The sequence below is a fragment of the Citrus clementina genome, unplaced genomic scaffold (assembly GCF_000493195.1).
Source record: "Citrus clementina cultivar Clemenules unplaced genomic scaffold, Citrus_clementina_v1.0 scaffold_6, whole genome shotgun sequence".
Taxonomy (NCBI): domain Eukaryota; kingdom Viridiplantae; phylum Streptophyta; class Magnoliopsida; order Sapindales; family Rutaceae; genus Citrus; species Citrus x clementina.
The window spans coordinates 10,154,411-10,165,905 of record NW_006262139.1 but is presented as its reverse complement, the minus strand read 5'-3'; the positions used below and the strand labels follow the sequence as shown (position 1 = coordinate 10,165,905).

Sequence of the window (11,495 nt, the reverse complement as noted above, 5' to 3'; positions counted from 1 at the left end):
AAATAGATTGAGAAAAATGCATCATATTTGCTAATTAAAATTTCAAAAATTTCATAAAATTGAACCATAGAAACTAAAGCCGAAATTCATACCTTCGATTTTAAGCAACAATAGGGTATGGGTTAGTGCCCAGTTAGGGTTTGGCTAGAGCTTGTTCACTGATGTCTGGTGATTACGATGGTGTGCCTGATCGCTGGTGATTCATATTGCTAGTGAAAAAGCAATGACAACAAGCGTCATTTGGTGTTTAAGCTACTATTCCGACAACGGAATGATAACTATGGCAGGTGGGCTTGATCTCGAATTCTTGAAATCTTATGATGAGCTCAATTGGTGGTGACGGCTAATCGTGCAACTGCTTATAGTGGTGGTAGTAGGGGTTTCAGCACTGATATTGAGTGTTGAGTGTTCGGTGGTAGCCATAGTATCTTAAAGCTTAGTGCCGACACTAGAAATTTGATTGATAAAGTATGGGTTTGACCTAGGGTTTTTAATTTAAGACAGTGAGGTGGTGAGGATAAGTGTGTAAATGGAGTTAGAAAATTTTTGGGTGTTTTAATCTAACACTATCTAAACACATCGTTTGTTTTTCCTTTTTTAATATTTAGTTACTGTAAAATGCAACACTTTGATTTTTTAATAAATATAATAATTTAAAATTTAATCAAATATGGTCAATCATAGATTTCTATCATAAATTTCTTGATAGAAATAATTTCTATCACCATTCTATCGTACATTTATGATAGAAAATAATTTTATCATAAGTCTATCGTTAATTCTTCATGGACAGTAATTCTATCATGAATCCAACATTAATCCTTGATATACATGTAATTCTATCACAAGTCCTTCACAGTTTTATGACATGAGCCATTTTGTCTAAAATCTGTCATAAAGTACCTGTCATCTATTGCCAGTTTTCTTGCAGTGTTAAAATGTTTCAGAATTTTGAAAGGTTCCTCTAGGCCTGCGACGTGATCTTCCATTTTCTTATTTTTAACAAGTATGTCATCTACATAAACTTCCATATTCCTTCCAATCTGTCCAGCAAATATCTTGTTGACCAACCTTTGATAGGTTGCTCTAGCATTTTTCAACCCAAAAGGCATTACATTAGAACATTATAAACCTTTATTTGTAATGAATGATGTTTTCTCCTTACCTGAATGATGCATTTAAATTTTGTTGTAACCCAAGTACACATCCATAAATATAAGTAATTTATGCCTTGTAGTTGCATCAATTAGCTGGTCGATTCTGGGTAAAGGAAAGCTGTCTTTGGAGCACGTTTTGTTCAAGTCAGTAAAGTCTATGCAAATCCTCCACTTTCCATTTGGTTTTTTAACCATTACTACATTAGCTAGCCAGGTAAGGTAATGCACTTCTCTAGTTAATCTTGCTTTTAGCAGCTTATCAACTTCCTTAGCAATTGCTTCATATCTTTCTAGATTAAAGGACCCTATTTTTTGCCGTATTGACATTCAATCGACGAGTTATTACTTCATTATTTATACCAGGCATGTCTTCATTGGACCATGTGAATACGTCAAAGGTCGCTCTAAGGAAACTTTTGATTTGTGCACGTAGTTCTGGAGTCAACATTTTTCCAACTATGGTGCACTTACTTTGATCTCTTTGTTACAGCTGGACAATGTCTAATTCTTCTACCGACGAACCCTTTTGCTCACCTTTTTCTTTCCTTAGGTCAAGCATAATCTGTAGGTTTTCATGTATATTTATCCTACCTTTCAAAGTGTAGCGTAGCATCTTCTAGACTCCTCTTGATCAGCTCTCAAAACTCCAACTTCTCTTTCTGTTAGAAACTTTGTCATCAAATGGTAAGTTGAAGTTACTGCTCGGAACATGTTTAAAGCGGGTCTCCCCAAGATGACATTGTAAATCGACGGTGTTCCACTACTAAGAAATTTACCATCTTAGTAACTTGGTGGGATGGTTCCTCCATTATCACCGGCAACTCTATGCTACCCAAAGGGATCAAACATTCTCCCTTAAAACCAATTAAGGGTGTGCGTATTGGTTTTAATTTTTCTCTTCTTATCTCCATTTTACCAAACGCTGCTGCATACAGAATATCCACCGATCTTCCATTGTTTATCATAACTCTGTAGACTTTCATATTTTCCAAATTTATAGAGATGTCTAGGGCATCATCATGGGGCTGATGTATTCCTCTTGCCTCTTTTTCTGTAAATGTGATGGTGTTATCTATTACTTTGGCTTCTTTTTTAGGTCTGCTAGCTAAATTTACAAGGAAAACTCCTAGTGTGTTTCTGGCCTCCTAATATGAACTTTTCGAGCCTTATTAGAATCTCTTCTACCTGCGGGTCCACCGAATACGGTCCTTATGGGTGTGCAACTTGCAATGTCTTAGCCTTCTGCTCGCACGGTTGCAGATAGTGTTGTTTTCTATAGAGCATGGGATGACTCTTCGTCGTGTATTCTTCCACCATCTTTCCTTACAAATTCTTTAAGATATCCTCTTTGGATCAATGATTCTATTTCTTTCTTGAGATCAAAATAATCTTCTGTATTGCGACCATGATCTCGATGGTATTGGCAATATTTCCTTATTTCCCTTCGATTAGGCGTTGTCTTGATGTCCTTGAGCTTTCGCAGTAAATCTAAGTTTCTAATTTGCATTAGCACCTGCTCTCTAGGCAAATTAAGCAGTGTATACCTTGGAAACCTGCTCTGCGATATCCTTGGACCCTTGTTTTCTAGTCTACTTGTTTTTTTCTTTGTTTTCAATTTGTTCCTCATTCCTCTTCCTATTTTCTCCCACTCTTTGTGAGTCTGAATCAGCCCCCCTTTTTGCATTAGTTAACTCATCCACGTTAGAATACTTTTAGGCTCTTGATAACAACTCCGTGAAAGTTCTTGATGGGTTTTTTGCGAGTGACTAATGAAATTTTCTTGGTTGTAATCTGGCAATAATGGTTGTCAAGGCCCTGCATCACTATAGTTTTCTACTCTTACAACTTCTTTGTTGAAGCGAGTAATGTAATCTTTCAACGACTCATCTTACCATTGCTTAATCGACAGAAGATGAGTTGGTGGAAGCTGATGATCTCTGGCCCCAACAAATTGACTAACAAATATCTGACTTAGCTGGGAAAATGAGGAAATCGATCCCAGTCTTAACTTTTTGTACCACTTTCATACTGCTCCAGTAAGTGTCAGCGAGAATGCCCTACACATGGCTGCTCCTAATGCTCCTTGCAGCTCCATCCAAGATCTGTAAGTCTCTAAATGTTCTATTGGATCTCCTTCCCCTCCAGATAATTTTATCTAGGGCATCTTAAACTTTGGAGGAAGAGGTGTATCCACTATATCTTTAGTAAAGGGAGGTTCTATCTCCTCCATGTATGGTCCAACCAGAGTTTTTCTCAATATCATCTATTCTTTTCTTGAGCTTTCTTAACTCTGCCCCCAAGCCCACTGAGTCAGCACTAGACTTAACACCTTCACCCCATCTGGCTTGGATTTTAGACTGGCGTTTTTCATTCAATCTCTCCCGCAAGTCTCTAAAGTTCAATGCTTGTCGTAGATTGACTTTTTCATAATTAGCATGACTGGCATGGCTCCTAACTCATGAGCCATCTTGAGATCTTTCCCTTTCATGACCATGCTGATCATGATATTGGTGATGATGTTGTTGCTCCTCTACTAGCGGGGTAGATCCTTGATTCCTTTGATCATTTATACACTGGAGCACCAAATTCATGTTTTGTGTCAAATCAGCCACTTGTTGCACAACTGGTGGCTGCGGGTCCATATTGCTACGCTGCCTCCTTGGGGGACTTGGGACCCATGGTAGCCCATGGTTGCGATGGCTGCGCTGGCTTCGCTGGCTCATGATTTTGAGTTGAGTGGCTTTTGTTTGCAATTAATTATATACTCCCCACAAATGACGCCAATTTGTTGACGCTAATTTTTGGTCAACCGACAAAATTGAATAAAGGGGACCATATAAAGAATAAAACACGAAGGATTTATGTGTTTCAATACTTGACCTACGTCCACGAGAGTCAAGAGAGCAAATTCCACTATTGAATAATGATTACAACGTTATTTTTCTTTCTTGCTACTTAGCCTTTTAATTTTTTTTTTCGCTTGTCCTCTATACCTCTAGAGCTCTCTATTTTTAATACAATTGTTTAGTATCCTCAGTCTTCACTAATTTCTTATTTCGGTCGACTTTTCTTACTTAAATAGAATTTCATTTGAAGTCTATTTTTGTCTCCTTCTCAAAGTGGGTTCTGAAACTTCTACATTAATTAGAATTATATTACGCTTTAATTCCCTTGTATCCTGCAGGCCATGTTTCCTTTTATTTTTTACTTTCTTGGTTCTTGGTGACTTTAATTAATTCTATTTCATGAGTTCATGCTCCATTTCATGTGTTCATGCTCCATGCTCCACTTTAATTAATTCTTTTTCATGCTCTCATGCTCTATGCTTCGTGGATTTGCATGATCATTTTTCTCTTCGACATCACACATAATTAAGAGGAATTCTAAAATACATAAGAGGTAATACAACCAACTAATGCATATATGACATGTATAATTTAATTTAATATAGCTATTTATATTATGATTTTTCAAAATAAATACATTTATGTCATAGCATTATTTGTTTGTTGTATGATTGAAATGGTATGTTAATATGTATTCTAAAATTTATCCGTAAATAAGCAGACATAAGCGAATGATCCGAAGCGTGAGAGAAAGTGAAGGTGATGACTCACAGTAGTCAAGTTGAACAAATCCACAATTAATCAAGTACCCCTTTAGAATTGGCTCTTTTCTCTCCTCCTTCAGATCTTGCTTTAGACTCGCTACACTTCACTTCTCTCTCTTTCTCTAACCCCTAACATTGACAAGTATTTCTCCTCCGCTATATTTCTACATTTTTTTTTCTTTTATTCACTTTTTGTTGCCCATTTCACTTTTACACTAAATTCATGGCACTTATGCAGTTGGGAACTAAATCCGAAGCATTTCATCGTGAAGGCCACAGTTGGTAATGCTTAATTTTTATCGTGGCAATGTGTGTATGATATGTTCATTTTTTTTTTTGATAAAAAATGCTAAACTGAATACTGACAGAATGCTGACAAAAATTAAAACAGGTCTGATTTACAGCTATTGTTATGGAGTTACATATTTTTCTGTCTAAATATCATTGCACCACTTGTATTTTTTTATTGACCAAGAAATTAGTTCGCAGTTCAATGATTTCTACCCGACACGTTTGGCTTTTGGCTTTTGGCATATAAGTTGACCGTTGTTATTGAGTTGTTCTGTTTATTTGAATAGAGTCGAAGCATGAAAATTGTGCTTAGGGATGGCAATGGGTAGGGGAAGGGAGGGGATTAATTTTTTCGTACCTATTCCTGATATTTTGTATATGTTCTTGTTTCCTTTCTGTTTCCGTTAAAATTACTTGAGAGAATTCGCATTCCCTCCCCGAATAATAACAAGGGATCCCCCGAGAGTCCTCGATCCCGAATAACGAATACATTTTTTTTTTCGATTTTGAGTTAATTATATTAAAATAAAAAATTCAAATAAAAGTAAAGTTTGAAATATATCTTACATTAACATTTATCCATTACAAAAGTCACATACAAAATACAAATTATCAAAATAATTATATTTGTCAATCTTCATAATCCTACAATAAAAAGAAAAAGAATTTACTTTTATATCGACAATAAAATAAATGAAATAAATGTAGATACTTAATTACTATTTTTAATAAAATAAAACTAAAACAAAAATAAAATTTTTGAGCTAATAGAATTTACCCGACCTTTTTGATGTCCTAAATAAAAATTTATTACTTTAATTAGTTAATTAGACCTAAAAGTTTAATATAAATATTTTGATATTTGTTATTTTTACCAATATTTATAATTTTATAATATAATTCAAATTTTATTATTTATTTACTAGTAATTTTAAAAAAATTAAAATTAAAATTAAAATAGAGGAATGGGGAGGGGATGGAAAGTCCACCTCATCCTCGTCCCTTTCCAGAATAAAAAATTGGGTACAACAATTTTTCCATCTTTTTCTCGAATAAAAATTCGGGTATAGAATTATTCTCGTACCCTCCCCGAATAGAGAAAATCCCTGAAGATACTTGTACCCGTGGAAATTTTTATCATCCCTAATTGTGCTTGTTAAGAAGGATTGTTCAGTAACGCCATGAATCTTATTAATGTTTGCTTTTGCTTTCAGGCTTTGTACAAGTGGACTTCCAAGTGATGTAACCATTGAAGTTGGGGAGATGTCTTTCCATCTCCACAAGGTGCAATTAATATAATTGTTTTGTATTAATTTCTTTTTCTCTCTTTTTTTTTTAATTTCTGATTTAATGGTTTTTTTTTTTTTGGTACATGATGTAGTTTCCATTGCTCTCGAAAAGTGGGCTTCTGGAGAAGCTTATTGAAGAGTTCTGCAGCGGGGACAGATCAGTTTGTGTCTTAAAACTCGATGGCATACCTGGTGGTGCCAAATCATTTGAGCTCGTAATAAAATTTTGCTATGGTGTCAAAATAGAGCTCACCGCTTTGAATGCAGTCGGTCTTAGATGTGCAGCGGAGTACCTCCACATGACCGATGACTATGGAGAAGGAAATCTCATAACTCAAACGGAGGCCTTCCTCAATGATGTCTTCAGCGACTGGGCGGATGCAATCAAAGCTCTCGAAACTTGTCAACAAGTTCTCCCCTATGCCCAAGACCTTCATGTAGTCTCAAGGTGCATTGATTCATTGGCAATGAAAGCTTGCGCAGACCCAAATTTATTCAATTGGCCTGCGTCTGAATGCAACAATACGCAGAAAATCAGCATATGGAATGGAATATCAACTGCTACTAAGCCAAAATCCACAGGAGATGATTGGTGGTTCGGGGATGTGTCATCGCTTAGCTTTCCTCTTTATAAACTATTTATTTTTGCTCTTGAGTCAAGAAGCATGAAGCCTGAGAAAATCGCTGCATCTCTTATGTGTTACGCAAACAGATATATCCCCTTGATGAATAGGCAATCGAGCTTCAGTAGCGGTACGAATTATGCCAATCCAGGGGCAAGTATTTCCTCCCTGTCCGAGGCTGAACAGAGGGCTTTACTTGAAGAGATTGTTGACTTACTTCCTAATAAAAGGGAAGTCACATCCACCCACCTTTTGCTCAAGTTGCTTCGTGCTGCAATGGTCTTACATGCAAGTCCATCCTGTAAAGAGAATTTGGAGAAGAGGGTGGGAGCCCAGTTGGACCAAGCTTCTCTTGTAGATCTTCTCATTCCTAATATGGGCTACATTGACACCCTTTATGATATTGATTGTGTCCAGAGGATTCTAGATCATTTCATGTCCATAAACCTACATTCTTCTCATTGCATAATTGAAGAGGGTCAACCGTTAAGTGGATCTGGTTCACTTACACCTATGACAATGGTGGCTACTTTGATGGATGGGTATCTTGCGGAAGTGGCACCGGATGTTAATTTGAAGCCCCTGAAATTCGAGACTCTTGCTTCAGTAATCCCTGATTATGCTAGGCCAAATGATGATGGAATATACCATGCAATTGATATTTACTTGAAGGTAATGTAACTTTGAATGTGTGTTAAGTCCAAATAACAAAGCCTCTTTTTGATTTTATAATCTGCATTTCAACATTTCAGGCACATCCTTGGATGACAGATTGTGAGAAGGAGCAACTCTGCAGACTGATGGACTGCCAGAAGCTTTCGTTGGATGCCAGTAGTCATGCAGCTCAGAATGAGAGGCTACCACTCCGTGTAATTGTCCAAGTGCTATTCTTCGAGCAGCTTCGCCTCCGTACTTCAATCTCCAGCTGGTTCTTCGTTGACAATGTTGAGAGCTCGCGAAATCCTAGCGGAAACCTTGGACTCCCCAAAATTGATGGGTCTCGTCAAATGGTCCCTGTGCAAGACCGAGTTAAGGGTGATGGCGGCATGAAGGAGCGTGTGTCAGAGCTTGAAAAGGAGTATTTCAGCATGAAAGAAGCGCTTCAAAAGATTGTGATGACAAAGAAAAGTTGGAAGACGTTTGCCAAAAGATTAGTTTCTAAACAAAAGTCTCAGCTTTGCAATCCAAAAGAATCAAAGCGCTGCAGTTTAAAGGAACAAGCATTTTCTGGGAATGGAAAACAAAATCACAATAATGCTGAGGTGGTTCATTAAGTTCTTAAACTCAACTAACTGGGTAACAGTTAGTTAAGATGATTGTCAATTTACTGTATGTATATCATAGAATTTAGACTCTAATATTCATTAGTTAATTTTTCTCAATAACTTTCAAATGCAAAGGATGATGCATTCTTCTAACATATGAGCCATTTCTATTGAATGTTCATGAAAGTAATTATGTCCCCAAATTTCAAGTGTCTTTGGACAGGCATTTTTTTAGTCATTCCGAGGCTTTCAGTTCAATAACAATCGCTGCTTCTTGAAGGCTTATGCTTAGATTTTTCTGGAAAACCACAATAAATAAAGTTTTTCTTAGATTTTTCTGGAAGTTCTGATAAAACCACAATGAATAAAGTTTTTCTCCTAAATTCATGGATAGAATCGCAGAATAAACACCAAAGATATCTTGATTGAACACTTTATTACATACTGAAGTTTCTTGTAACTCAAGGAACAACCTCATGAGGCAGAGCATTTAGAAGTAAGGGAAATTCCCTTCCAAAAGAATCATCTGCAAGTTCTGCAGAACATCAATAAATATGTAAATTAAAAGTAAAAAATGAAAACTGGGTGATAGCTTGAAGATCTATTCAGGTCCCGGAAGTATATCATTTGCCACCAAATTTAGCAGGGTGGAAGGTCCTTGGGCGGCGGTACAATGGATTGATCTGGGGACTTCCCATTCTCAACAACAAAAGCCATTTTTAATCCCCACATGGTGTGCAGTTCCAGGTGACAATGCATAAACCAAACGCCTACAAATATATCATGCACTTGGTATTAGTTTCATAAACCTACATGTGTAAATCAATTTGCGAATGGCATTGTTTTTTTTAAAGATGAAAGTAACCTGGATTATCAGCTCTGAATCTTATAGCAGTCCATCCTCCAGTCGGAACTCCAACTGTATTTCTTTCAGGAGGATCAACTAAATTGAACTTGGCCGGGTCTTTCTTGGGATCAAAGTTGCCAATCCCACTTCCCACAACAAAGAAATTGTAACCATGAAGATGAAATGGGTGTGACTCAACTGTGAGCAGATTGGTATCCTGCAACACTAGTTCAATAGTGGAATTGAAAGCTACTTTACTGAGCCTTGTTCCGAGTGAAGTGCCAAGGTTGGCTGTGAGTGGTGCACCCGTATAGTTGAACGGAACAGGAGGGCGGTCGGGGAAGTCAGTTCTGAAAACTCCCGAGATGTTGAAATAATGAGCCTGCAAGAGTCCAATTTTTGGCATCACAAAGGTTATGTTGTTCAGTGAAGCAGTGAGCTGTGTACCATTTTGGCAAGAGGGACATGGGTTTTGTCCTAGACCAATTGTGTAGAAAAGATGTCGATCAACACGAAGAGGGACATTTGCAGGATATTGTGGGGTGTTTAAACTCCTAAGGTTACTGCTGTAGTTCAATGCAAAGTTGGTGTCACTGGGAGCAGGCAGACTGGGCAAGGTTGGTAGAACTGTGTTCGGGATGCCTTTATACTGCAGAATGGCTGTGACAGTTTTGTTGTCTACAGGAATTGGCGCATCCATGAAAGGCCTGGCAGCCATGAAGTATCGGCTTGGGGATTGGTCAGCTTTCACAAGAACATTTGTAGTTTGACCTGGAGCAATTAGAATAGCCTGAGTTGTAAAAGGTTTGGTGTAGACTGCATCAATCTCTACAACAGTCATGTTATGACCGGCAATGGCAAAGAAGAGCTCATCATTGAGTGCAGCATTGACAATCCTTAGAAGGTATGTTTTTCCGGACTCAACCTCCATGGCAAAAGTATCTAAAAAGAGAAATGGAAAAAGCTAGATTGAAGAATGATATGCAGAACTCTTCTCTCAGTAAAGCTTTAGTTTGAAGTTTAAGGTGATTTACGTTTCTCAGAGCAAGGGAAGAGTGGCCCTGATTTGCCATTGATAGTATGAGCATCTGAGGTTTGTGGTGGCAAGCCCAACTTATTACCTTGGTTTACAATTGTTTCAACGTCAGAATTCCACCATTCCCCTGCATATATATGATAAGAACTTTGCGTGATAATCTTTATTGCCTTTAAAACTTTTAAGTCCTAAAGTAACCAAGGTTTATTACCGACCTAGGATTATATTAGTTTCTTGATAAGGTTGAGGAAATGGAAACGACGTTCCTTCTTTTGGCATTATAACAACAGCTCCATAAACTGTTGCCCTGAGCCACAAAATATGAGCATGCCACCACAACGTTCCTCGTTGTCCTGTGACGTTGAAATCGTAAGTATAACTGTTTCCAGTCTTGATGGGGCACTGTGTTATATACGCTGGTCCATCAGCCCAACCATTGCGATATTGCTTCAAGCCATGCCTATATTCAAAAGGAAGACCGGCAGCCTTGCTCAGTGTTTAGTAATGCATGCAAGACTTGTGATTGCATAATTGATGCATACCAATGGATAGACATGTTATATTGTGCATCGTTTGTGACATTGATGAGAACTCGATCTCCTTCTCTAATATAGATAGTAGGTCCTGGAAACATTCCATTGACAGTAACAATTGGTTTGGAATTGCATAACCTGCTCACATTGTTGACTTGAACCTGATCATCACCCCAAAACAAGAAAAAAAAAACGTTTAAACCAAGAAACTGATTAAGTAGCTATAGTTATATTGATCATGAAGAAAACCAATGAGGAAAAATGCAATTTAACACATTAATACATACATCAAACTGATACTTCTTTACTGCTGCATCAGCTGGAAACGAAAGGAACCCCAGAAAGCAAAAGATTGTCAAGAGCAAAACCAAGTGGCGAGGGTGCTGTATTGCCATTTTCTGCTTGTGTTAGTTAAAAAAATGGTACCTGTTTAGGATTGGACTTTTGCTGAAAGTGTTAAGTGAATGCAAAAGAAGAAGAAATGAGTGGTACTTATAGTGATCGAAAAATTGGAAGGTAGGTTAATGGGTTGTTAGTTCAGAGTTGGCAGCATAGTTTCATTTGGTAAAGCAAACTGGGAGGGCTAAACAAAGCTTGGAAGCAACTGTTAAAAGAAGTTGAGACATCCATGTACTATCTGTTAACAACATATATACATTAAGATATTAATATTATAGAGTACCTTGAAAGGTGATAGTATTATGACCATGTTCATTTTATAATATGTTTTTAAAGTGGTAACTCAAAAAGTTGCTTTGCAGGAACATCTTGCTTAGCTCTGGTTTGCCTTTGGGGTTTTAAGTATGTTGGTGAGGGAAAGAGACTGATATTCTTCACTTCAGTC

General features: G+C 37.3%; 2 protein-coding genes across 2 annotated transcripts; one reads left to right on the top strand and one right to left on the bottom strand.

The window, feature by feature from the left end:
* The first annotated feature begins 4,990 nt into the window (after nt 1-4,990).
* On the top strand, nt 4,991-8,244 carry LOC18039343 (BTB/POZ domain-containing protein At5g03250). Its single transcript, XM_006428712.1, has 4 exons — nt 4,991-5,049; nt 6,273-6,342; nt 6,440-7,642; nt 7,723-8,244. Exons 1-4 carry the CDS (start codon nt 4,991-4,993, stop codon nt 8,242-8,244), a joined length of 1,854 nt encoding a protein of 617 aa, XP_006428775.1.
* Nucleotides 8,245-8,833: 589 nt separating this feature from the next.
* Nucleotides 8,834-11,046, bottom strand: LOC18039497 (laccase-11). The gene is made up of 6 exons (XM_006428711.2): nt 10,939-11,046; nt 10,661-10,812; nt 10,334-10,578; nt 10,117-10,245; nt 9,101-10,024; nt 8,834-9,005 (listed from the first exon to the last, which is right to left on the bottom strand). Exons 1-6 carry the CDS (start codon nt 11,044-11,046, stop codon nt 8,875-8,877), a joined length of 1,689 nt encoding a protein of 562 aa, XP_006428774.1. The 3' UTR covers nt 8,834-8,874.
* Between the last annotated feature and the right edge of the window lie 449 nt (nt 11,047-11,495).